Source organism: Camelus bactrianus, chromosome 16, assembly GCF_048773025.1.
Source record: "Camelus bactrianus isolate YW-2024 breed Bactrian camel chromosome 16, ASM4877302v1, whole genome shotgun sequence".
Classification (NCBI taxonomy): Eukaryota; Metazoa; Chordata; class Mammalia; order Artiodactyla; family Camelidae; genus Camelus; species Camelus bactrianus.
Genome location: NC_133554.1, coordinates 5,446,579 through 5,472,318, shown reverse-complemented (window position 1 = coordinate 5,472,318; position 25,740 = coordinate 5,446,579). Strand labels below are relative to the sequence as shown.

The following is a 25,740-nucleotide window of genomic DNA, read 5'->3' as shown; positions in this document are numbered from 1 at the left end:
ATCATACAGCTACTGGGACTGGAGTCCGTGTTCTGTATCCCAGGCCCCCCTCCACCTTCCCCGCGTTCTTCCCGTCTCCCTTCACTCTGTCCCTGCACCTGTCTGCACTAGCAGCCTCTTACCTCTTCCCTTTTGCTGTTTGCTGAGACACCGGGTGAATACACCTGTAACAACTGAGTGCCTCGGGTTTTCCTTAGCAGAGTTTAAGATGGCCAGTAGATATGTTCTTTTGTTTCCGTTTGCTTCTTCACCTTCATTCTGGCAATTCAGGTATTCGGCCTACTCCAGTTTTGGCCATGCAGTTAGAAGCATAGAGTTGCTGTTCGCTGAGACGCGGGGCAGTGCAGTAGTTAGCATTTTGGGTGAAGAGTTCAGGAGTTCAGTTTTGAAAATACGAAGTTTCAGGTGCCTGTTAAATATCAGATGCTTATTTGCATCAGCAGAGACGTCGAGTTAGCAGTACGTACATATGAGTCTGAAATTCGGAAGTCTGGGCTGGGTATATAAATGTGGAAGTCAAAAGAATACAGATGATACTTAAAACTACGGAAATTACTAAGAGCTCACCAAGCCATAAGCTGTCGATACTGAAGTAGTACTGAAGCCCAGGTGCCAGGCATTTGGCCCTCCTGCTAGGACTGGGGGAGTGAGGAAGCCGCAAAGGAGAGTGAGGATCAGAAGCAATGAGGTTGTGGGAAGACAAGGGGGTTGTGACGTTCTTGGAAGCCAAGTGTTCCAAGAAGAAGGGAGTGACTAATTGTGTCGGATGCTACAGGGACTTGATTCATGATTCAAGCCCTTTTTAAAGCTTGAAGAGTGGTTGTCAGTGTGTATGTGAGTGTGAGTGTGCATACGTGTGCTCTGTTATCCCCCTTTTTTTACTTGTATTATATAGTAATAGATATTAAACAGAGCAAAAATATTCAGAATAAAAACAAACAGTGACAGAAAAAAGGACAGTGATTTAATGGGAAGAAGGAAAGACCAGTGAGCTGTCGTACCTGTACTTCACAGTGGAACTGTGGCCTGATGTCTTGTCACCTGCGTCTTGTCATCAGGAATTTGAAATTCTCCCGGCTCCACTTGCACGTATCCCCTGTGGAACCTAGTGTGAATGCTCCCGGCCTTAACGTAGTTCTCACGTCTGCAACATTGCTATGGCCGCCTTGATCTCATGGAGGTGTTTAAAGTGGCATAAGTCAGTTCTTTATAAAACACTGTCTACATAAATGATATATAGTTCGCTGGCCCATCCCTAAACTGTCCTTTTACTTAGGAGTGGCTCTTTCCTTGTGTGTAACACTGTTACCCTGAGGGAAGTCAGCAAGACCAGATTCCAGTGCAGCATCTGCCTGGTCTCGGGCTGCCTCTGCAGACCGCCCTGCGCAGGATGCTCTTAGTCTCCCGTGGCATTTGTGCATCGTGAGACTCTGTAGGCTGTGGATCTCAGGGTTTCTTCCTGTACAGTGTCCTCTCTCCCCTTGGACGTGAACTGTCTCATCCTTCTTTATGCTCCAGACACGTGGCTGTAGATTATCTAGTTTTTCATGTATGTGTGGATTCTTTCTGATCTCGGTCCATAATGAGTAGCAATACACATTTTCTTTTTCCTGAGTACTATTTTTTACCCTTTTTCTTTCTTTCTTTCTTTTTTTTTTTTTGGTGAAAGAGTTATTTCTTAATTGGCTCATAACTCTTCTTCTCTTTAACTAACAGGCCATCTTCCCATTTACCCCGCGGCCTCTGACAGTGTGTGCCTGGCCTGGAATTACAGAGACGTCCTGGCAGTCATTTGGTCTCACGAGTGTGTGGTGTGTTTCTTCGCCGGTCACACGCATGATGGTGGCTACTCTGAGGATCCCTTTGGTGTGCACCACGTCAACATAGAAGGGGTTATTGAAACAGCTCCGGACAGCCAGGCTTTTGGCACAGTTCATGTCTATCCTGATAGAATGGTGTTGAAAGGGAAGGGCAGAGTTCCAGACAGAATTATGAATTACAAGAAGGAGAAAGCTTTCCATTTTTAGTCAGATTTTATTTTGTTGACTTTTATAGAAAGAGAATGACTAAGCTTTGTGGTTTTGTTCCACTCCCCTCCCCGAATCCTCAGTCTCATTGTTTAGTATTCTGTTTGCATAAGAAACAACCATAACTGGCTTCAGTGTGTGTTAGCTGATAAGATATTCTGAAATGTCATTTTTAGATAGGATATCCTGTGCTGAAAATTGGAAAGAAAATGAATGAAAGTAGCATGAATAAACCAGGGAGACTGAGGTGGGGGGGATATAGTCCTCAAAATAGACAGTATTTAGCTTTACCTGAGATTTTTTTACTTTTTACAAATAGTTTATTCATTCAATGTATTAGTTATGTAACTTAATATACATAATAAAAAAATAAGCTCAGGTAAACTTTTCCATTTACCCAGCTGTGTGAATGAGCTTTGGATGTTTTTTGCTCAGAGTACCCATCATATTTTTACTTTTATAGGTTTATAGTCCTATTTTGTAAATGAAAAATATCGCCAATTACTTCACAGGTGAACAAATCCCCCCCCGCCCCTTCACAAATGTGAACGTGTGGTCTCCCATGCAGACCTCTTGTGATTCCAACCAACACAGGACCAAGTGCCAGTACAGTTGGGTGCCTGCTAGCTTTCCCTCTGGGCTCCCAGTTGGTGCTATATGACACTAGTAGATAAATGAATTTATGACTTCCTTTAAAGACAAATGGGACATGTTTAACTCAGCTGTCATATGTCCTAAGGCTTATTTGCAGAAACACTCAGTGGTGAGTGGAGACTGTTCAAATGTAGGAAGAGTTTGATTCAGGGCCTAAAAAACAGGAAGACATAAAAAACCAGTACTGGTCAACATGAGCGTGCCTGCTGAGTAGCAGGGCACTGTGGAGTATAGAGGTGTATTAGCTTCCTCTGGCTGCTGTAACAAATTACCACAAACTTGGTAGCTTGACACAGCATATATTTGTTCTCTCACAGTTCGTTCTCACTGGGCTGAGATCAAGGTGCTGTCAGTGCTATGCTCTCTCAGGGGGCTGGAGGGGAGAACCTGTTTCCTTGCCTTTTCCAGCTTCTGGAGCTGCGTCTTCCATTCTTTGGCTCATGGCCCCCTTCCTCCATCCGCAAAGCCAACGATATAGCATTTTCAAATCTCTTCTTTGTTGTCACATCCCTTTCTCCTCTTCTGTCTTTGTAGTCACATCCCCCTTTGCCTTCCTTAACTTGTGATTACATGAGGGCCCACCCAGATAAGACGGGATAATCTCCCCATCTCAGGATCCTTAATCACACCTGGAAGGTCCATTTCATGATATATGAAGGTCACCCTATATCTTCATAGGTTCTGAGGATTAGGACTTGGATATCTTTGGGGACCATTATTCAGCCCACCACAGAGGCGACTATAATGCACTCCCTGCATTCACTGACTTTACATGAGTGAGAGAGAATCAACCCTAGATAAAAATGTGTGAGGAAAGAATTGTAGGTACATGGTGGAGGACTTTAATTTTGTTTGAAGGGACTAGGGATGTCTTGAAGAGGAAGGAAAATGGTTTAAATAGGTGTGCAGGTGCATTTCAAGTAGACAGAATAGCACACTATCATAGGATATGCGAGTTTAGAAGTTGTAAGTAACAACTATGAGGATTCACCAAACGGTGCTGGTGGAACAGTAAGAAATAAAGCAGAAAAAGGAAGAGCCTTGAATGACAAGTCCAAACTCAGAACTTAATTTGTCAGACAGTGAGGAACCCTCAGGTTTCTGGGCTGGGAAATATAAGGTGAAATTTGAGCTTCAGTCCAGGTAGTGCATAATGAGTGGCAGATGAGGAAGAGTGACAATGGGGAGGAAAAAGATTCCTGGCCTGGGAAGATAGAGGTTTTCACAATAGAACTATTAAACTTACTGTGAATACTTAAATTCAATGGGAAAATAGAGTTTGAAAGCAATTTCAGTAATATTCTTTACGAAAGGTGGTACATTACCAAATTAGTGCATTTGATGTGCTGATGGCGATAAAAAAGGAACTGTGTATATTTACAGAATTCAGTGTGATACGGGAGGTGCAGATAGGCTGCGAGAATATCTTGAACATTACTTTTTTTTTTTTTAATTGCAGTACAGTCTTTTAAGCACAGAATCAATCATTGCTTGGAAGATGTCTAGCTCCCGTGTTGACTTTGCAGATGAGTCTGTGTCTTCATGTCTGACTCACAGTTATGCTGAAGGAGGTGTAAAGACCACAAATACGCAAGCTAAACGTACACCAGGACACTGAAATCCTTTATATGCATTTCACTGACCCTTAAAATAAATCTCACTTTCATTGCTTAAATATCAACTAGATTTTTTCCGCTTTACCCTCATCCAAATCTTGAGAATTTCTGACTGTCCAGTGGCCACTGTATAAAACAAAAAACACACATACCTCCTTTAACAACTACTGAGAGAATACTCTATCATGTTAAAGGCTACAGAAAGAAAGAGACAGACTACCAGACTCATTTTCACTCTTCTCATGTATGGTTGGTACTAATACTTCTTGAGTGGAATATTTCCTAAATCTCACAAAACTATCTTCACTATGGAGTTTGATGCTGGCATATGTAAAAGAGTTGCCATCCAGATACTCTAAAACAGCACTGACCAACAGAAATACGTTAGCCTCATAAGTAATTTGAAATATTTTTGCAGTTACATGTTAAAAACTAAATAGAAACAGATAAAGTTAATTTTAATACATTTTATTTACCCCAGTACATCTAAAATGTTATTTCAAAGTGTAATCAATATAAAAATATTTTACATTCTTTTTATACTAAGTCTTTAAAATCTAGTATGTATTTTATATTTATAATCCATCCATTTGGACATTAAATTTTCATTGGAAATACTTGGTCTGTATTTAGATATAAAATTTGCATTTGAAGAAGCAGATTCACATATCCAAGATGTTACAAACAGACTTAAAACAAGTGTTCCAGACACACATAAGTTTTCTAATAATTGATGTTTTTAAATTAAAAGGAAGAAAGTAAAAACTACTTCTTCAGTAAGCACGGTTCACGTGCTTAATGCAGCAGTGGCTGATGGCTACCAGATTGTACAGCTCTGAACAATCTCTCCAGGGTTACTTCTGACATTCATTACAAAATATGTGTCTAGCTTTTGGTCTTTTTCATTTACAAAGTAATTAATATTTTCTATTTCCTTCTTTTTGTCCCCAAATTCCTATATTCTAGCTAACTTTTCTTTCTTTCCAAGACATGCTTGTTCATTTGGTTCACCTGGAGTCCTCGTTTAATTCACGGCTGGGTACCAGTTCAGTATGATGAGCCTACTTTCGGGGTACAGCCCTCTCTTAACACTGCTGTTTCTGTCGTGTTACTCAAACCCTGCTTCCCTCTATGTTATTGCATGCAGCCCTTTGTAAGCACTTCATATCTTCAGAGGCGTCTCATATCATCTAGTTTAATCCTTGCAGCTGTGTAAGTAAGCTGTCTCATATCCATCATGTTTTATAGATAAAGAATTATCTACATGAGGTTTATATATTTGCCAGAGTCACATGGATCGTGATGAAGCTGAGTTACAATTCATACTTCTTAACTTTTGCTCTACTGCCCTTCCCACTGCACTGTGACACAGCAGGATGTCATAGCCTGTCTCTCTTACTGGTCCCATCCAGTCCTGGGTTGTAGGCAGCCTTAAAAAGTTCTTAGGATTTTTTTTTTAAATCATCTCTAGTATTAACTCAGATTACCTGAAATAAAGTCCAGGGAAACTGGCTTGTTACAACCATGTTTATAAAAAATTGAAAACTCATTTTAAGAACAGGATTCTTCACTGTGTTTAAATTACTGTCTTGCAGTGAGTTGGCCAGGAGGACCGCATCTCCTTGTTTAAGTATATGTAGACCCACGAGATCAGTGGGAAGAGAGCAACTGCCACAGCAATAGCCAACTGAATCCTTCCACCAACTGGGTTCCTACAAAGATACAAAAAGTATTATACATAAAAACCCAATAAAATTATTAATTACTTTGGAAACAAATATAAAGATTGCATTTGGTAAAACACATCATTACATTTTTGTATAGCCCTTTTTCCTGAATTTTTAAAAACTGAAATCTAACTCTTACTTGTAGGTCTTTGTATGTTCTTACTGCAAATCCTTGTTTTTTATGTGTGTTGCACTTTTCCCACTCACTTATTAACAATGTCTTTGGAGGAACTGAAGTCGTTGATTAAGCAATGTTAAAATGGATCTTTTCCCAATGCTTTTTGTGTCCTATTTAAGAAAACTTTTCCTTCCCACGGTCTTAAAGATACTAAATTTTCTCTAAAAAGTTTTCTTGTTTTGCTTTCACATTAGAGCTATAATCCACCTAGAATTGATTTTTATGAAAGTTGTAAGGTGTAGGGGTGGTCTCACTTTTTCCCCTGTGGATACTGAGTTGACCCAGCACTATTTATTGAAAAGATTGCCTTTCTTTGCTATCCTGAAGTGCCACCATTGTCGTAAAGCAAGGGTCTACGTATGTAAGGATCTGTTTCTAGACTTTATGTTTCATTAGTTTATGAATCCTTTTGTCAGTATGGGTTTATCCTGTACTGCTATAGGATAATTATTTAGGTGTTCTTTAATATTTAGGTCTTCAATTTTTCCCAGAATGTCTTCTAGTTTTGTGTGTAGAGATTTTGCATATCTCTGCTAGATTTATTCCTAGGGAATTGATTTTTTGATGTTATGGTAAATGGTTAACTTTTTGTTTTTTCGTTTTCTGTTACTTGCTAATAAAAATGTAGTTGATTTTAGTATACTGACCTGGTATCCAACAATCATGCTTATGTGAATAACTTTTTAGATTCTTTTTGATTTTTACATATGCAATCATGTCATCGTGAATAAGGAAAACTTACTTATTCCTTTCCAATCCTTGGGCCTTGTATTTCTTTTTCTTGCGTTACTATACTGACAAGAGCCAGAACAGCATTGAGTAGAAGTGGCAACAGTGGCTAACCTCATCTCATTCCTGATCTCAGAGGGAAGGTTTTCAGCTGCTCACCATTAAGTATGCTTTGGTGTAGATATCGTTTATCAGGGTAAATTCCTTTGTATATCTGTTTTCTACAAGCTTTTATCATGAATGGATGTTGAATTTTATCAAGTGCTCTTTCTGTATAGCTTGAGAAAATAGTTTATTTTCTCTTATTCTGTTAATGTGGTATAAAACATTGGTTGGTTTTTGAATGTTAAACTAACTATTCCTAGAATAAACCCGTCTTGGTAGTTAGGTCATATGTTGCAGGAATTGGTTTGCTAATGTTTTGTTTAGAGTTTTTCCATCTGTGGTCATGAGTGAGACTGCTGTGTAATTTCTTTTTTCCCCTCTAACTATGACTCCAGATCCAAAAGCTAGGGAAAAGATTGATAAGTTCGGTTACATTAAAGAAATTTTTTTTTCATGGCAAAGTATACTTTGCATAAGCAAAGTAAAAGGACAGTAAGAAACTGCAAAAAAATTTTTCAGCTAATATCACAGACAAAGGGTTAATAGCCATAGCATGTAAAGAGCTTCTAAAAACACAGAAGACCAACAATCTTAGAAATTGGTTAAAGCTTTCTCAGAGGTGAACCACATTTATAGAAAAAGAAATGAAAATGGCTCAATCATAGAAAAATATGCTCACCTTTACTCCTAATAAGAGAAATGCAAATGAAAACTACCATTTCTCAACTATCTGATTAGTAAAAATTTTAAATTTTGACAATACACTCTGTTGGCACTATTTTTAATAGCAAAAGATTGGATACAGTCTGAATGGTAGAGGACTGGATGAATATGCTGTGGACCTACCAGTGAAATAAGGAAATAAGGAAAGTCTTTATATACCACAGAACGATCTCTAGGATGTAGTAAGGGGAAAATCAGGGATACAGTTGTGACTAATGTGCTGCCGCTTATCTAAGACAAGCAGGAATAATAGTAAGTGCATATATTCACTCCGTTAAGAAACCATGGAAGGATAAACCATGAAATTCAAAAAAAGTTTCACCTACATAGAAAGGGAGGACGTAGGGCTGGAGGATAGAGAAGCTAGAGTTCTTTGAATGTACTTTGTTTTGTAGATTTGACTTTAGAACTGTGTAGACATTTTACATAATTATAAAACAAAATTACTATATTATTAATAAAGATATCCTGAGAAATTGAAAGTAAAATGAAATAAATGAACTTAACTGTGTATTCACTTGGTGGAATTAGCAGAGTAAACAAATTCCAAATAATTTTAATGTACATCTCTTAGATGTTCCTTAACAACAACACAAACAAAATACCTGTTTTCAGTAATATTTTTGTTATTCTGATACTGTGTTTGTATTGTAGAATAGGTCAAATGAGTTGTTATGCTGAGGTCACTGAGACTAGAGTTTTTTGACATGATTAAAAGGAAATACAGATTTAAGATTGCTGGTAAGGTTGAAACTTGTGTTTCTAAATTTGAATTGCTAGGATTAACATGAACTCATAAGGTATTTTATCCTTAAATATATATATACATGTTTTTTAAATATATATATTTATCTTTAAGTGTATATGTAATACATAGGCATATACAAATATATATACCTATGTGCATATATACTTATGATACACACATATATACATACATATGCACATACATGTGAATTTCTTAGTTCTGTTCACTAAAAAGAACCCAACCCAATAGCAGTGAGCACCATTTGTGCCCCGAATGTGACCTCTAAATACCATTACCTACCAAAAGTAATGAAGGCTTTAGGAAAAATGGTTGATTCAAGGTCTGGGCCATAAAATGTACAGCCTTAGCTTGGAACATTTTGTTATCCCAGAAAGCAAGGAATCAATCAAAGTTTACTAGGGTCATATCAGACAGAATTCTGGAGCCAGCCTGAATAAGTGCTACTGGTCAAAGATGGGACAGTTTAAGCATCAGTAAAGACAATAGCTGCCATGAACTGAAAAACATCAAATTTGTTGAAACCTATGACTTTATAATGGTACTATTAAAACAGCAGATAAGCAAAACTCACTGGTCACTTTTGGAAGATGCCTCGGCAAGAAGAACTCATTATTCTGAAAACTGACAAATGAAGGGAGAGAATCAACTCCTTTTCCTCTTACGATCTTTATCTGAATAGTCGAAGAACAAATAAGTAGAAGTTTCTCTTTATTGAAGTTTTCTAGATAATAATCAAGGAATCATATAATTAGAGTATCACCACTTTGCAACTCAAATGACTTAGTGGATTTAGGCAATGATCATCAAAGATTTTATATTAACATTACAGAGAAGTAGCTACTAGGTGTTATGTACATTGTGATGGAAGTACATAGCACCACCAATGAAGTAGTCTTGCTTAGTGATGATGATGGTAATACCAGAATCTGGCCAAGCCTCTAGATCTTACCACCAATTTATATGAAATATAGAGCACAGAGGAACAAGCATTTATAAGACAACAGTGGAAATGTAAACACTGGCTGAAAAACTCTTAATACTGAAGAATTACTGTTGTTTTATTTTTTTGTGTGTGATGATGGTAGGATGGTTATTTTTTAAGTGCTTATCTTTTAGAGATACATACTGAAATATTTACATATAAAACAATACTTCTGGGGTTTATTTCAAAGTAATCTAAGTGTGGAGAGGACAGTGATAGATGAAGGGAGATTGGATATATAATGGTAACTTGAAGCTGGGTGATGAGTACATCTGATTCATTATATTAGTCTCTCTGCTTTTGTATATGTTTGAATATTTCAAAATAAAATATTAAAACAATAATTTTTTTAATTACCTAAAAAAGTCCTCCTTTTCTCTAATGCTGACCTTGAAGTCTACTTTATCTATACCAGCTTTTGTTTGGTTGGTGTTTGTATAGTATGGTTTCTCCGTCTTTTGGCTTTCAGTCTTTGTTTCTGTATATTTAAGGGTTCCCTTTTGTAAGCAGGTATTTACTTGGGTTTTTAATCTTTTTATTCATTTTGAAAAATCTTTGAATCTTTATTGGAATATTTGGAACATTTACATTTAATGTAATTTCTCATCTATTTGCATTTAATTCTTTTTCTTAACATCTTCCTATTTTCCCCATCTGTTCTATGTCCTTTTCCCTTCTCCTTTCTTGTACTCATTTTCTTTCCTTTTAATGGTTACTCTGTAAGGATCACACATGAATCCTTGACTTACCAAAGTCTAATATAAACTGGTACTTTTACCCTTCCCAGATAACTCAAGGACCTTAGAACACTTGAGCTTCATTTATCCCCTTCCAACGTATATGCTACAGTTGTCATGTATTTTTATTTTTATATGTTTAAACCTATTATTGTTTTATAAAGTTAACAGTCACTTACATGTCCCCACAGTTTTATATTTTGTTGGCTGTTCACTCTTTCCTAAATCGTCAAGCTTCCTTTTGAGATCACTTTCCTGCTCCCTAAAGAACACCCTTTAGACTGGCAACTCCCTATGATTACCCTGGGCCACACAGAAAACTATGGTATTCATAAAAGTATGCGTGATCATGAAACACTGAATCACCTATTGTAAGCCTTAGTAACAGGAAAGATTTCTTTGAAAAGAGTTCTGTTTACACTTGTGTGTCAGTATTCTCACCTGCTTGATCTGACCGACCCTGAACACAATCTGATTTTAACTGATAAGTTGGAAACTTACTTTGATGCAGTCTGGCAGAGGCTCATCCATGCTGTGATAATCACCAGCCCCAACAGCTCCCTGTGAAATAGCGTAAATTTCATATTTGAACTGGCTGCAAGGGACTGCACATCATTCCATTCTCTGCCTGACACTTGCTTCTGCTGATTTTCAGATGACTTCCTCCAAGATACACGGCATCTACAGAATATTTTCAATCTGGCCATGCCTCATAAATTACTTTTTCAGACACTTTAATAAAGCCCTATATGAACATAAATTATATCTTATGAGGCTGATATGAACTTCATGGCTGCTCCTCAACTTACAGGTGAACAGAAAAGCAACAAAAACATCGATAAATCACCTACTTCACGTCACGGGGAGGAATACTATGACTGAGAAGAGAACCCCAGATTTGACCAGGCACCCTACATTGTTTTAGAGGGCTCAGTGTTAGGCAGGTTGAGCTCAAGTCAGTAATTTAAGTAGATACTGCAGGAGGCTGGGTCTTGATGGAGAGGAGTGACTTGGAATATGAGTCAGTCTAATGATCTTGGGGTAGGTATATGCTGCTAGAAATGTGTCTTAAAAAGACATATCTTTTCCGTAGAGTAGAAAACAATCATACTTGGCCAAGTACCACTGGGAACCCCACTTTGATTTCACCACACCTGATGGGCTTCAGGTTGGTGGAGGGGATTCAGACCCTTTAGTCTCCACTCCCATCATCTGAGCTAACCTGATCTAGTTTTCCAAGGATTAGAGCCTGTAACATAGGAGCACCTCACCAGTGGTGCTTAACCTACAGGTCTCTGAATCTCAGTGTTGACAGATGTTAGCAGTGGGACAGAAAGGAAAGGAACAGGGCTGTTCATGAGGCCAGGGAGTCATGGGTAGGAAGAAGCAAGGGAAGAGGTGATAAAACAAGAGCCAGTGGTCGTGACAAAGGGAGGAGAGGACATGAGACACACAAGGGCAAGGCTGGCAGAGGTTGACCTCTGAGGTGGCTGATCACTCTTGTAGATAAGATTTTGGCTTGAATGGGACTGAATCCAAATGCTGATGGAGTTTTTACCTCATTAGACTGGACTGAGTGTTACTGTATGCTATCCTTGCTCATTACAAGGGGGCCAAGGTCCAACTGCCTGACGTTTATATGTGATGTGCAGTAGTGATCATGGAGTGTGGTAGGCAGTGCAGGGTTTGAATCCTGGCTCCATCGCTTCCTCAGCTTCTTCAGCTTATAAAGAAGATAATATCTTCCTCCTCATGGCGTCATTGGGGGAATAAAATCATCATCATGCACAGATGAGCTATTGTAAAGGAACAAATTTTCTCACTCCTTCCCCACCCCTTCCAAAGAGCAGAAGTCACTGCTCACCTGCCTTCTTCCTCGTGTAAGATGCTCTGTTTTGTATGAAGTGAGAGGTTGTATGCCAAGCCGACAGTCCACACGATACAAAAGAATATGTGTATTGCAGAGACACTCTTCCAAATGAAGTTACCTAAAAATAGATATCCTGGTGCTGTTAACCGTGGAATCACATCCCAGAGAAAAATGATCTCTTTGCATTTGCTTTGCCGTAATCTGCCTTCAGATAAAGCATTCAGAAAAGGCTGGGGTGGGGGTTTTGTTTTGAGGGACATCATAGAGGTTAAAACAGTATTTTTAAACTTAAGAGGACATCCGTTATTTCATTTGTCAGCATCTCCCATCCCTATGACAACTACCCTTATTTTCTCTGGAAATCCACCAATCCCACACTCCCAGTCCATGTATCCCAGACAAGTGGGCCTTAGTGACGTCAATCAATGTATTCTATCTCCTCGGTGACAGTGATTTGTCTCAGGATGAACAGATGATGAATCAGGGCCAACAGCTGCATTGTGAGCTTTTGTGGAGCTATTGGGGAAGCTGATTCTAGATTCTGTTGGAACTAGCGTGGTGAAGATGTGACCTCTGAGCAGCAGAGTTCCGCGTGGAGCCCAGGACTGAAGTGCAGTAGATGGTTTAAGTTCTGAGCTGCCACCAGTGCCTGAAGCCAGCACCACCCCGAGCCTTAAAAGTGAGGGATCCCAGTATATCTCCTTTTAGCTTATAGGCCCCTTGATTGAGTTTCTTCCTTGCTTGCAACTAACAGGGCCCTAAGTGATACACCTTGAACATGTAAACAGAGTTCTAGGCGCCTGTACAAGGAGCCCATGCATCTAGGGCATGAGTTTCCCTCACCCAAGTGGGAATCATTATCTTTGTTTTAAAGCCCTGAGAGCTTTCAAGCCCCACTAGGAGGAGCAGTTTTAAAGAAAGTGAAAAATAACCTATAGGACTAAGAGCCCCCATTAGTAAGAGAATATTAGTAAACAATGTAAAATGTTTGGGGTTTTTTTTTCAGTTATAAGACATTATTTCATGGAATAAAACTGTCCAACCAAGGTTTATTGAGTTTTTAGGGCCATAAAAGGTGAAGCAGCTACATTTTGCCCCTAATTGAGGTAGGTGGCTTGTGGACAATACAAACAAGCTATTTTAAATGAATTTTTTATATGTATACTCACCTGGGATTTATATGTAAGGAGTCTGTGGAGCAGGTTACAAAACAAATATATGATAAAGCCTCTGTTTTACAGCCATTCAGTCACTCAGCAAGCACTGGGTACCCACCATATTCCTGGCCATGTTTAAGCTAGGCTTGGGCAAAGGTGGGTTACACATGACCCTGCTTTTTCAGGGGCTTACAACCTAGGAGGAGGAAACATATAAAAGCATGCAAGGGGGGTGGTAGGTATAGCTCAAGTGGTAGAGTGCATGCTTAGCATGCACAAGGTCATGAGTTCAATCCCCAGTACCTCCCTAAAAGAAAGAAAGAAACCTAATTACCCCCCCCCAAAAAAAGCAAGAAAAAAAATAATTTAAAAAAAATAAATAAAAACATGCAAGAGATTGTTGGAGTTTCTGTGACAGTACACAGGGAGATTAAAGAGAGCAACATGTATCAATGAAAAATCTAGAGGTTTGTTACAGACATTATGGACAGTTATTATACAGAAGCAGCAGTTCATATACATAGGTGCTGAATGAATTCAAAATCAGGAAATGACTGATGGGAGTGGTATTGAGAGGATTTGTATAGAGAAAATACATAGACGTTGATCACCACTGAGTATGGAGACGCAAGGTTAACAGTTTGATTGCTGATTCTTCATTAGCTTGGTGGGTTAAAAAATCAGTGCGGTGACTGAAGCCCTTCTCTCTCATGGGCTAAAGTGCATAACTGCTGTTCCACGTCAGCATGAGAGACCCTGGGGTCCAAGTTTATGAAGACTGTCTCAGTATGGCAAGTCCTTATCACGTGTTCCTGAAGATGGATGAGGATGATCTGGATTAGAATTCACTGCCTTTTATCAGAAATGAGAAGAAAGGCATGGGGTGTTCCATTTTTCTCCTGGGAGTTGGGCAGATAGACTCTCATTATTCTAAGGAAATCTGATTTGCTGTATCTCCACTCAGAATCCAAGGTTCATACCTGTGACAAGAGGGTTAAGTCCAACAAGCAGGGTGAGCACTGCAGGAATCGTATACACAACCTGTTAGCAGAAAGGAGATTACGTGGGTTATGAGCATGCCCAATGCAGAAGATGTTCAGAGGTATTTAGGAAGTAAAGAGAAATGACATCAGTGGCTGCCACACTCCCTGATTTACCTATTATGTTTCAGTAACAGTGGAGGAAGTGGTAACCTTTGCTTTTTTTGGTACTTAGCGTGTCTGGTTGTAATTTTATCTGCCTTCCTCCTAGACTATAGGCTCTTCCAGGAAAGACTTAACTCATCTTCAGCTCTGGCATTGAGCAGAGTTTTGATCTCAAGACACTACCTCCTAATCTCTCCCAAGCAACATCCATGCCTAAATGGCCTTTCCCTACTTTTCAAAAAATGCTCTTTGAAGAGTAGGGCAGGAGCAGCCTTCATTAGCTAGATGGCCCTGCTGGGTCCATCCCCATGGACCATCCAGCCCAACATTCCGTCTCTACGAGTGGGACCACAGGAAGTTTACTAAAAATGTGTGGCTCAGGTGTGCCCAATAAGATCAGGCTCTTCATCTTGGAAACTGTTGCTAAGTTGGTTTGGAATTGGGAAGATTGCTTATGTGTCGTGGGCAGGGGGCAAGTAGGAGGTGTTAAGAAGCCTTAGGGCTTCCCCAGAAATTTAGCTGCTTAACCACACCAGCTGTGATGCTTAATTAGAAACCTTTAGTTTATTTGGAAGTTGTCAGAGCTGAACATTTTAAGTGATTTGCTGTCACTATGAAAACATGGCTGTCTTGACCTTGGGGGGAGAAAGCATCTGGATTACAGACTCTGTTCCTCTTTCCCACCCTGTCCCTAATGATGATGGGAATATCAGCCAGTATCATATCAACATTTGCAAGGACTGTCCTGGTACTTTAACGTGTATGTGAATTACCTGGAGTTCTTATTAAAATGCAGATCTGATTCCGGAGGTCTGGGGTAGGGCCCAAGATTCTGCTTTTTTAACAAGCACCCAGGGGACACTGCTGCTGTTGGTCCAAGGACCACACTTAGAACAGTAAGGGGTGGTTTTCCCCTAGCAAAAAACTACATGACTTAGCTACTTACGGAGAGAAAGAAAGAGAGAAAGAGAGAAGTTAAACACTTACACACCATACAATATTTAATTGTGCTTTCCATCAGAAATGTTTGGCAGAGATTTTTAAATGTGCATTTAAATATATCAGATATCTGTGAACAATAGATTAAGGAGTCTAAAATCTTATTTCAGTGTATTTTAAACACATGAACAAAGCAAACCTTTAAACTATTTCTTCCTACTTGATGTGCTCTTGTCTGGGAATGAGATGTTTGGAGCTGCAGCAGCTATTCTGTAAACATGAGAAGCTATATCACCTACACATTGAGGACTGGCAGAGAAGGAAGTCAGAAAGCCCAGGTCCTTGATGACACTGCTGACCATGAAGCAGCTGCCTCTGGACTTCTTGTGAGGTGCTCTGTATTTTTATAACCTGATGCTAGTTAGAATGAATCTACTGATAATGGAAATGGTGAGTCAAGAGCAGGAGGGGGTTTCCGAGGGGAAGATGCTGGATAAGACCTGGTGCGTATTTGAGGAGCCAGTGTGATGTACAGGCCAAGAGATCTAGCAGTCATTTGAAAATTCAACATTAAGGTGGATATTTGAGACCTGTCTTCAGGGAAATAACATTTAGAGCGTCGGGTATGGACCAGAGTGCTGAGGAAGAGGCAGTTTGATTTGATGTAGGGGCTTGTGAATATGGACAATAAGACTATCAGAATGTGGTTCTACTGCACTAAAAAAAATGACTAGAATTTCACAATATAATTCCAAATGCTTTCACTTGTTGCTACTCTGTACACAGTCAACATTATTCCAAAGCCTAAATCATCTAATTGGTGATATTGTTACAGTCTCATGTATCTGTATTGACAGAAACAAAATCCAGGTATTTTAGAAAATGTGTGAAACAATCTCCCCCTCCTCTAAATGGTTCAGTCATCATTGGTTCAATGTATGCTGTAGGTCTTATGGACTTCAGTTACTTTTTATGAATATAGCTTACTGAATTAGCAGAACCACAGACATTAAGCCTGCCATTTTCTGGTCAAATGTTGGAGTTTCTGGGTAGAAATTCAAGAGGATTGGTTCACTTGACCTCAAAGGTCTAGTCTGTCTTGAGAAAAGTGTCCTTGGTTGACTCATTTATTCCGAGGGAATACTGCTGAAAGGCCCCCATGTCTATGGAAAATTCTGAATTCTCTCTCTCACACACACTACATTATCAGTATGATCCTTCCTCTCCTAATATTGGAGGAAAGAGAGCTTACAAAGGATTTGATTTCTAAGTTTTTAAGTACACAAAGTAGGGAGGTAAGCAGATAGATAAAACTGTTTCGTGCAGTTCCACAGTTCTTTCAGATGTCAGCAGGCAGCTCATACTCACCATCCACAGTTCTGCATCTGGATCATTCACCTGGAATGCAAAACAGAATTAGTAGACAGGCTGTTCTGTTCCCTTCCAGTATCCAGTCTGCTCTTTACTCATTTCGGTCACTTGTTACTGCCAGACGCTGCAACAGGCACAGAGGGTACCAGCAGGAGTAAGACATAGTTTAGTGACGGTGATGGGAGAAGGGGCGTCTGGCTGAGCCCAGCATATGGTTCGAACACACAGCCACATTTATTCGTAAAGAACTGCACGGGGACTCCGAAAAGGGTGAGCCAAACCTGGAATGGGTGCTTTTATAAGGGCCCTCCTGTCTCAAGGAATAAGGAGAGCCATGCTCAGCCTCGTCCCCAGGCTGCCTGTTTAGGAAGGTGCCAGGGCTCTTTCTGTCCAGGTCCCTGCGAAGCGTCTCTCGCTGAACAAGCTCCTTCCAGCATATGAGCAAAAGGGGTCATGTGAACACACGTGTGTCCCAGCTGGGGACGGAGCGGGGGTTCCGGAAGCATCAACTCTAATTCCCGCCCTCGCCCTATGTGGCCCGCCCTACGACCCCGCCGGCGGGTTAGCCTACACCGCTCCTCCGCCTGGGGGCAGAGCTCGGAGCCCGACGCCCGAGGGAGCCTGGGGCCCCACTCCCGCCGCCCGGCCCGGGCGCTGACCTGCACGTAGGCCGCCAGCGCGAAGAAGGCACCCATGAGCCAGTTGCAGGCGCGCCACAGGCCCGGCGCCCAGCTCCCCGCCGCAGGCGCCATGGCTTGGTCGGCGCGGACCGGACGGGACGGGACAGGAAGGGACGGGCGGGGCGCGGGTCCGCCGGTGGCTCCGATTCACGCCGCGGTCCCTCCTCCCGCCGCCGCCGCCCCGCCCCGCCCCGCCCCGCCCCGCCCCCCGGAAGGCCCTCGCCCATCCGGCGGCCGCTGGCCAGCTCACGCCGGGAGGGAAACACGGGTCCTGACTGTGGGACCCCCCTCCCCCTCCCCAAACGTGGCGAGGTGAAAGCGTCCGTATCCCCACTGCACGACGGGGAGAGCGAGTCCCGGAGCGCGGGGATGGCGCGCCCAGCATCGCACAGCTCGTCCGTGGGGGCGGGAAGCCGTGTTTGAACCCGCAGAGGCGCAACTCCAATACCTGTTTTCACTAAGACAACTGACCTCACATTTTAAACAAATTAGAGAAAATTAAAGGGAGGGAGGGAAGGAGGAAGGAAATAAGAGGAAAATAAAGCCGTGCCTGTGCGTGTGCGCGCGCTCGCTAGCTTTCTGGTTGGTGTTTATGCATTTCTTTACAAAGCGCTGGAACTTTGGAAGCCCTGTAAGCATTATGGTAATTTCTTAGAGTGACGGCAGTTATATTAGCATCTCATACAGCTCACAGCTTTTCTGTAGACAGGCTCGTTTATTTTCATGGGCTTTTATTATCAAAGGTATTTACATATTATACATATTTATAATTCTTTCCCACCACCAAAACCAACAAAATCACACGCGTTGCTCATGAATTTCTTATGAACTAAAGGCGGTTGAAATACTCACCATTCTCCCCACTTGTTTCACAGTCTTTTTCCGTTTTGTAATTTACCCTCCTGATTAGTTCTTCCCCAGGCTCATTTACACATCCACAGGCCTCATCACTTTTGCTGTTCTAAAGAGTCTTTATCACTTCAGATCAGGAGCCTGTGCTCCTCCTGAGCTCCTCTCCTTTTAGCTAAATCTCCTAAAACTCTTCAGGAATTTTTTTTTTCTGTCTCTGTTTCATGCCTTTCAAAGAATGCTTACTTCAAGAACATCCTCTGCCTGATTGCCTGGCCCAGTGCTCAGTGCAGGGACCATGAAGGTGGGCTTGCTGGCTGGCAGCGGGCCAGCGGGCACACATGTGAACACGGCCACACTGGGGGTGAAGGCCACCGGGGTTCAGCAGGCTCAGCCGGGGCTGCCACTGTGTGGAGTTGGATAAGGCTCCACACTGAGTTCCACCACCAGATCCACCCTGAGCCTGGGGACATGCCGTCACCACCCTCACTGTCCTGTGTCTTATCTGGGGACGTGGGGGAGAGGGAAGGGTGTGTTGGTCTGAGTTGTTTCTCCCCAAATTCATATGTTGGTGCCTTAAACCCAGGACCTCAGAATGGAGCTGTATTTGCTTTGGAGATAGGTTCTTTAAAGAGGCAATTAGGTTAAAATGAGGTGCTGTAGGTGGGCTGTTGGCCAGTTAGACTGGTGTCCCAAAGGAGATTTAGACACAGAGGAAAGACCATGTGAGGACAGCGAGAGGAAGGCCACCTGCTAGCCAAGGAGAGAGGCCTCAGGAGGGACCAACCCTGCTGACACCCTGATCTTGCCCTTCCAGCCTCCAGAACTACAGTCAGAAAATGGGCATGTGTTACTTAAGGCCCCCGGTCTGTGGAACTTCATCATGGCCTCCCTAGCAAAGTAGAACAGGAAGTGCTCATAATGCCTGCTCTGCCAACCCAGCCCTGGTATGGCCGGCAGGGAAGGGGTGGTGTGAAAGTGCTCTGGAAACTTGTGTGCCATCCAACCGCCCTGGAGTATTAGATTTTTCAGCATTGTCTGGGACATTCCTGGTCACTGTGTGGACAGGTGCTGTTTTTGCTGGTGCACAGTTCATTTCTCTTGTAGAGTCAGCATCCTAGCTATTGGGGAAGGATCCCATCTCCCACTGTCAGTGTTGCTGAAAGATCGGCCTCCCTCCCAGAAGAGCCAAATTGAAACTCACAGACAGGGTCTTTGAGCTTAGATGAAAAGAGGCAGCTTTATTACTTTGCCGTGCAGAGGGGACTCACAGCACACTAGTGCCTTCACAACTGTGAACCCTCCTGGGGATAGGGCAGGGTGATTATATAGCCATAGCTCAAATAATAAACATTCAACAGAATCATTTTCTCATCATAAGACTTAGAGTGGCGTCATGATGCCTCAGGTGACCAATTCTGTAGAGGCTAGCGGTTGTCCCCTTTTTGGTCTCTTTATCTCGTAAGCGCCCAAGGCGTGGTCTTCTTGGTACTTAGCCTATCTTGTAAGGTTACAGTTCTGTGACCTTCTCCCTGGAGAACAACTCAGAAACCAAGTATGATTATTACTTTTGATTACTGGAATAAAGCAGAAACAGTAAAATTAATAGTTTTATTTTAACAACAGGCCTGGAGCTGTGAGTAGCAACTGGCCAGTCAGGTCAGTTGACCGTTTTAAGGACAAGCATAAGAATAAGCAATCTGTTAGCCTAAATGTGGCCATTTTATTAATTCCCCATCAGGGCCTGCATACTAGGAGGGCTGACATGTTGCCCCCTTTCCAGAGACAGGCTGGTGACCCTGGCCTGCCCGTTGGCCTCACCCATCCTCCTGACCACAGCAATGGGTCTGGGATAGTATGTGACCCCCATTTCCCAGAGTCAGTCCTAGGCCCTGTGCTGGAGTGAGGTTACCAGACAAAATACAGGATGCTAGTTACACTGGAATTTCAGATCGACAAGGATTAGTATTTTAGGATACGTGTGTACCAAATCATTGCTAGATCTGCTAACACTAGCCGGACCATTGAAGAGAAGCTTCCTTTCGGCTGAATGTGTTGAGATTGTGGGACGTAAGCTGCAGCTGCTGAAAGGGCGGCACGAAGGGCCTTCCTCATGCTGGGCTACCCCCAGGCGGTCAGGTCGGTGACAGTGTTGTGTAAGCAGTTGGAGCCACCGGTGCCAGGCGAGGGGGACTCACGTCTCTGCCAGAGCCTGACAGTGCCTGGCGGCGTGCAGACGTGTGTCCTCCGAGAGCTTGGAAGTAGAGGTGCCTGCTTGTTCCCTGTGAGTGGGGTCATACATCCAGTGCTGAGAGATGGAACGGAGACCAACACAGCTCACATGAAGATTCAGGTGGCCTCTCATGGCCACAGGGCTGAGAGAGCTGATGAAGATGTGAACTTATCAAAAAGAAGAGCATTGGCAGAGGGGGATTGATGGGACGGGAAAGCCCACACAGTCACGTCCACCCAGGAGGCAAGGGCAGGGCCGCCTAGCCCAGCCCAGGCCCCAGGGGTGCTCTGCCCCGCTGGATGAGGACCCTCACTTTCCCTGGTCAGGCCATCCTCACTGGGGCTGATATGGCTGGGAGGCGCTTCAGCTCAGTCCCCTTCTTTGCTGTGACCCGGGAACTCATACCCGGCTTGCCGACAGAGCGGAGCACGTGCTGACCTGCTGGCACCGGCAGCCTGGTCAGGGAGCCGGGCATATTTCTGAGAACACATGGATAGAATGCCATTCTCTGCAGTGGACTCTTAGCTTGGAGCCCTCTCCACGCTGGCCTGCCAGGTGTGCTCTCTGCCCTGGGCGGGGAGCAGCGGTGGACAGTCTGCAGAGGGTCGTCACCAGTGAGTGGACCTTCTCTGGGCAGTGTCCCCAGCCTGGGTGTTGGTGATGGCCACCTGATGAAGTGTTTGGGGACAGGGATGACAGCATAAGAATTGTGGATGAAAATAATCACTAAACAATCAATAATCAGAACAGAAAAGAATTTTATTTGAGCTGAACTGAGGACTAGCCTGGAAGCCTGCTTCCCAGACGACTCGGAGAAACTGCTCTGGAGAAGCAGGGTGTTCAGCACAGTTTTATATCTTGTCAGAACAAAGAACATTAAACAAGTCAAGGTTATATTTCTTCAAGGTTTTGAAAAACACCCACATCAGCACAAACACGGTAAGTCAGCACGGCCTTGGCACCTGGGAAGGGAGTCTTATCAAAGGAGGACCAGCACTGGTGCCCCAGGAAGAGGGGCTTTTAATCTTTATTTTTAACGTGGGCATTCAATGTGCCCTTTTCTTTAATAATTAAAGCAGATGTACAATGTACGTTTGATAGGCCACAAATAGGCTACTTTAGTTAGCATAAAATTCAAGTTAACTCTAGTATATGTGTAATGACTTCCCTACATCTCAATTTATGAAACTTTCTTTTATCAGAATCCTGCCCTGTGCTGGACGTTGCCCCATCCACCTTCCTCTGTCCACTCCTCGGGTCAGCAGAGGTTCCCGCCTCTCCGTCTGATGGTCTGTGTCCAGGAAGCACTGGGGTGGGGAGGAGTTTGGACTAGACAGTAGAGGGACTCTCCCTGGGCTGCACAGCCTGTGGCTGAGGCCTCTGGAATCAGATACACACCTCACCGCCACGGGATTGATTTCCGCCAAACTCATCTGGTCTCCATGAAGGACTCAGGTTTCTTCTGTTAGCAAAACTTAGACCATATCATGAAAGCCCTAAAGCTCATTCTGACAACTGACACTGAAAGGTACCTGGTGCAGTGTTCCTCAAAATCCTGGCTGTCCCTTCCAGCCCCAGTAGGGAAATACTCACGGGTTCAAGGCACCCTCCATGTGTGTCTCTCCATCACTGTGCTCCTTGTCAGGGAGAAATGCTCATCGAGCATTTATTTCATTCGTTCACTGAACACTCATCCAGGCCTCACTGGGTGTTGGACACTGAGCCAGTACCTGAGGACATGTGTGCAGCAGAAACACAGCCTTTGCCCTATGACAGAGATCACGCAGGAGTCACTCAGACAGGCACGTGGTCCCCACAGGTAACTGTGGTTCCAGCTGTGAAGGAAATGCCAGGACTGCTAGGGGGATGAAACGAGAGGAATTGGACCTCTTCCAGGGGCTTTGAGAAAGTTCCTGAGGAGGTGACTTTCAGGTGTGGCCTGAAGGGTGCAGGCTAAGGGCGGTGAAGCAGGCTGGACTGTGCTTACGGTGGAGAGAGGAGCGTGTGCGAAGGCCCTGAGCTCTCCAGGGCCGGAGTGAGTGGAGACAGATGAGGCTGGTTTTCTCCGGAGTGTGATGAAGAGCAGGGGGCTCACAGGATGGAAGGTGTGTTTGGGCCGTGGCTGGGAGAGCCCAGAGAAGAAGCGAGGATTGGCTCTGAGGTCCTTGCAGGAGACCAGGAAGATGCAGCACCAGTGAGCCACGTTGAGGGGATAAAACCAACAAGGCTGTGCTTGGGGAATAAAAACCGAGTGTACCCTCCACATGATGACACAGTTAAGTGTTTGGGCCTTGTGGCTGAGAACTGGCCGCAGGAGGCAGGTGAACTCATCGAGGAAATCTGCCCGTGTGGGGACCCTCCTCCACGCTGCCTTTGCTCTACGCGGTTTCCCTCGAGGGAGGGTCAGGGCTTAGTCATTCACGTGGCCTGGCTCCCTTATCTCCTCAGGTGGGGATGGGAGCCCTCTTCTCCTGCTTCTCCTCACGCTTGGCTTTTGTTGTGTTAATAGTGCTTTTCAGTGTCCACCTTGCACTGATTGTTTCGTGTGTCCCTGCTGTTCATGCTCCAGGGCTATCGTGCAGATTGCAGGGGGACAGGACTATGACTTACCTATTTTTATTCCTCTCCCACAGTACCTGGCACACCTGAATACCACTGGTATCCAACAGTGAGTGGGGAGGCACTGAAGTGTTGTAAGCATATTGCTGGAAGTTGGGTTGGCTGTTGGGTGGGGCTGTAATAGTTGACATGTATTGAGCCTGCTGGGTCAGTCAGTATTCTAAGCACTTTGTATAGATTAACTCATTTCATGGCCACAACGGATCAGTTTTTAGATGCTACCCCCATTTAATGGATGAAGAAACTGAAGCATAGACTAGCTTTTTACATACATTGGTTGAGAAAGACCCCCAGCTCTCTGACCCGTGAGTCTGAATTGAACTTCTCCAAGCCCATGGAGAGAGGCTTCCTGTGGGTTTATGACAGCAGTGAGCGAGGTAGGCCCAAAGCTGTCCCACCCGTGAAAGTGAAGTATTTCACTCAACAGCTGCTCCTGCCCCATAGCCTGGAGAGGGAGGACCTCAGGGGTCATCCGTAGACCAGAGGCTGAAGAGGCAGTCCTTCAGGGCCTGCTTTGATGCCATCATGCTTATTTCTTACTATTTTTAAGACCAGAAAGATTCTTCCACCCAAACCTTGACTTTTGATTAGATGAAGCTGTAGTCAGAGGTAGGAAAAGGTAAATGACTTTGCCGTCTCTGTCTCTCCAATCCTGACTCTGATTTAGGACCAGTCTGAGAACCGAGGGTGTCCATGAGATGGCGGACTTTCACTACCAAAGGCCCTGTGAGGAGGGAGGGCGAGAGGGGCCCTGCGGCCCTGGGCGCCCGGGGTGGTTGTGATGTGGACTTTCTGGGTGGGTATGAAGTTGCCATCAGCCTGAGGTGAAGTGGCACAAACAGAACTTTGTACCAGGAAATATTTGTGTCCAAGCAGGGGTGCTGCAGAGGTAGAGCTGAGCTTTGCTGTGTCCGTCCTGAGATTCCAGGAAAATCAGCCGTGCTTAAGAGGAGCAATGACTTCTGTGGGAGCGCTCCACAAGTGTGGCGATAATAGCTCTCAGTTACCGAGCAGCCCGGCTGCTGCCCCTTTCACTCCTTGGCATCTTAAAGTCATCTCAGAGTCTGCATTTCTAAATCCCACAGGACCTCCCCTGCAAGCTCCCCTCCCTCCGAGAGCGGCAGTGACACCTATTCATTGACTCTTTGTGTTAGTTGCTTTGGGCTGCCTTAGCAAAGGATCACCGAACGGGTGACTTAAACCAACAGAAATTTATTCTCGCACCATTCTGAGACCAGAAGTTCAAAATCAGCGTGTCCCTGCTGAGGGTTCTGGGGAGGACCCTCTCTTGCCTCGCCCAGCTCTGGGGGCTCCTTGTGGCCACATCACTGCAGTCTCTGTCCCACCACATGGCCTTCTCGGTGTCTGTGTCTTCTCCTCTCTGGCTCTTATAAGGAGACTTGTCATTGGACTTAGAGCCCCCCGGGAAATGCAGGGTCATCTCACCACGAGAGCCTCAACTTAATTATATCTGCAGGACCCTCTGTCTGAACAAGGCCACGTTCACAGGTTCCAGGGCTTGGGACATGGACACATCTTTTCAGGGGCCACCATTCAACTCACTGCACTCATTGCAGGAACCCAGGACTTACCCTGACACCTTTCTCCCTCCTCACTCCTCGTTACATCCACGGCTGAGGCTGGTAGACTCCGCTGCCCAGTGTCCTTTCACCGTCATTGCCGACACTGAGTCCGGGCCATCGGCATTTCTGCCCTAACCTCCCGCTGGTTTCCCTACGTCCCCCCAACCCCCACCCCACTCTTGTAGTGTGGCTCTAACCCCTAGTGTGACTATCCTGGGAGACGGGCCTTTAAGGAGGTCAATACAGTCAAATGAAGTCATAAGAGTGATGGGGCTGGGGTTCTTTAAGAAGAGGAAGAGGTGTCAGGTCTCTCTCCGTGCACGCACAGTGGGAAGGCCATGTGAGGACCCGGCGGAAGGCTGGCCGTTGACAATCCAGTAAGGGAGGTTTCACCAGAGACCAACCCTGGCGGCACCTCCCTCTTGGACTCGCCGTGGCCAGGGCTGTGAGAAAGTGTGTTCCTGCTGCTCCAGACACCAGGCCTGTGGTATTTGGTCACGGTGGCACGAACAGACTCTGAGCTTCCTCCCTCCCACCTCCGCATCACAGCCTGTGACCTGTGCAGGACACACACCTCAACCCTCTGCTGTAGGCACTCCGCCCTCCCCCTCCCCCTTTCTCTGTCCCCCTCTTACTCCCTCCCCCGCCATCCTCAAACTGATCCAGCCACGGGGGATTCTGAGCACTTAGGGATGAACAGTGAACAAAACAGACGACTCAGGCCTGACAGTCTGGCGTGAAACTTAGCGCAGCCACCCTGGCTGCCAACAGCTCTGAGGTTAAAGCCCCACATTTTGAACACTGTCCGTGAAGCAAAGCCTGTCCACCTCCACTTATGCCCTGCCCCCTTCCTTCCCCAACCCCTGCTGCGCACAGCACCTTCTGGCCCTTCCGCGGGGGACTCCTGCCTGGAAGGCTCCCCTCTGCCGACCTCACTCTGCTCACACTACCGCTCTCAGCTCCTCCAGCGACTCTGTTACGTGCCCCTAGCAGCCGTCAGAGCTCCGCTTGCAGCACTGATAGTGATGGCAATTAAAGTTAACTGTG

At 44.2% G+C, this 25,740-nt stretch overlaps 2 protein-coding genes across 23 annotated transcripts in view; one reads left to right on the top strand and one right to left on the bottom strand.

Annotated features, from left to right (window-relative positions):
• The window catches only part of ADPRM (ADP-ribose/CDP-alcohol diphosphatase, manganese dependent), a 324,587-nt gene that overhangs the window by 9,005 nt on the left and 289,842 nt on the right, over positions 1-25,740 (top strand). For 2 of the 20 annotated variants that reach the window (XM_074342152.1, XM_074342153.1), the window contains exon 4: positions 1,717-9,875. The exons of 17 other annotated variants lie outside the window; for them this stretch is intronic. In XM_074342152.1, coding sequence (XP_074198253.1) covers positions 1,717-2,027 — 311 coding nt within the window. In that variant the 3' untranslated portion in view covers positions 2,028-9,875. Of the gene's footprint in view, positions 1-1,716; positions 9,876-25,740 lie in introns of those variants that run through there. One more of the 20 variants, XM_074342172.1, reaches the window with a different exon arrangement.
• TMEM220 (transmembrane protein 220) lies at positions 4,750-17,603 on the bottom strand. Of its 3 annotated transcripts, XM_045524838.2 has the most exons (7): positions 17,389-17,603; positions 16,727-16,756; positions 14,255-14,315; positions 12,112-12,235; positions 10,749-10,808; positions 9,100-9,149; positions 5,811-6,009 (listed from the first exon to the last, which is right to left on the bottom strand). In XM_045524838.2, exons 1-7 carry the CDS (start codon positions 17,479-17,481, stop codon positions 5,948-5,950), a joined length of 480 nt encoding a protein of 159 aa, XP_045380794.1. In that variant the 5' UTR covers positions 17,482-17,603; the 3' UTR covers positions 5,811-5,947. The 3 variants fall into 3 exon arrangements, with proteins under 3 accessions (XP_010964291.2, XP_045380795.1, XP_045380794.1); XM_010965989.3 differs by lacking the exon at positions 9,100-9,149 and having other exon boundaries at positions 4,750-6,009; positions 17,389-17,599; XM_045524839.2 differs by lacking the exons at positions 9,100-9,149; positions 10,749-10,808 and having other exon boundaries at positions 4,750-6,009.

Excerpts from the sequence above, each read along its gene's own strand:
- TMEM220 (XM_010965989.3), bottom strand. The coding sequence starts at position 17,481 with ATGGCGCCTGCGGCGGGGAGCTGGGCGCCGGGCCTGTGGCGCGCCTGC. Across the intron at positions 14,316-16,726 it reads CAGATGCAGAACTGTGGATG|GTTGTGTATACGATTCCTGC; the intron begins GTGAGTATGAGC and ends TTCTGCTAACAG. Across the intron at positions 12,236-14,254 it reads ACTTAACCCTCTTGTCACAG|GTAACTTCATTTGGAAGAGT; the intron begins GTATGAACCTTG and ends ATCTATTTTTAG.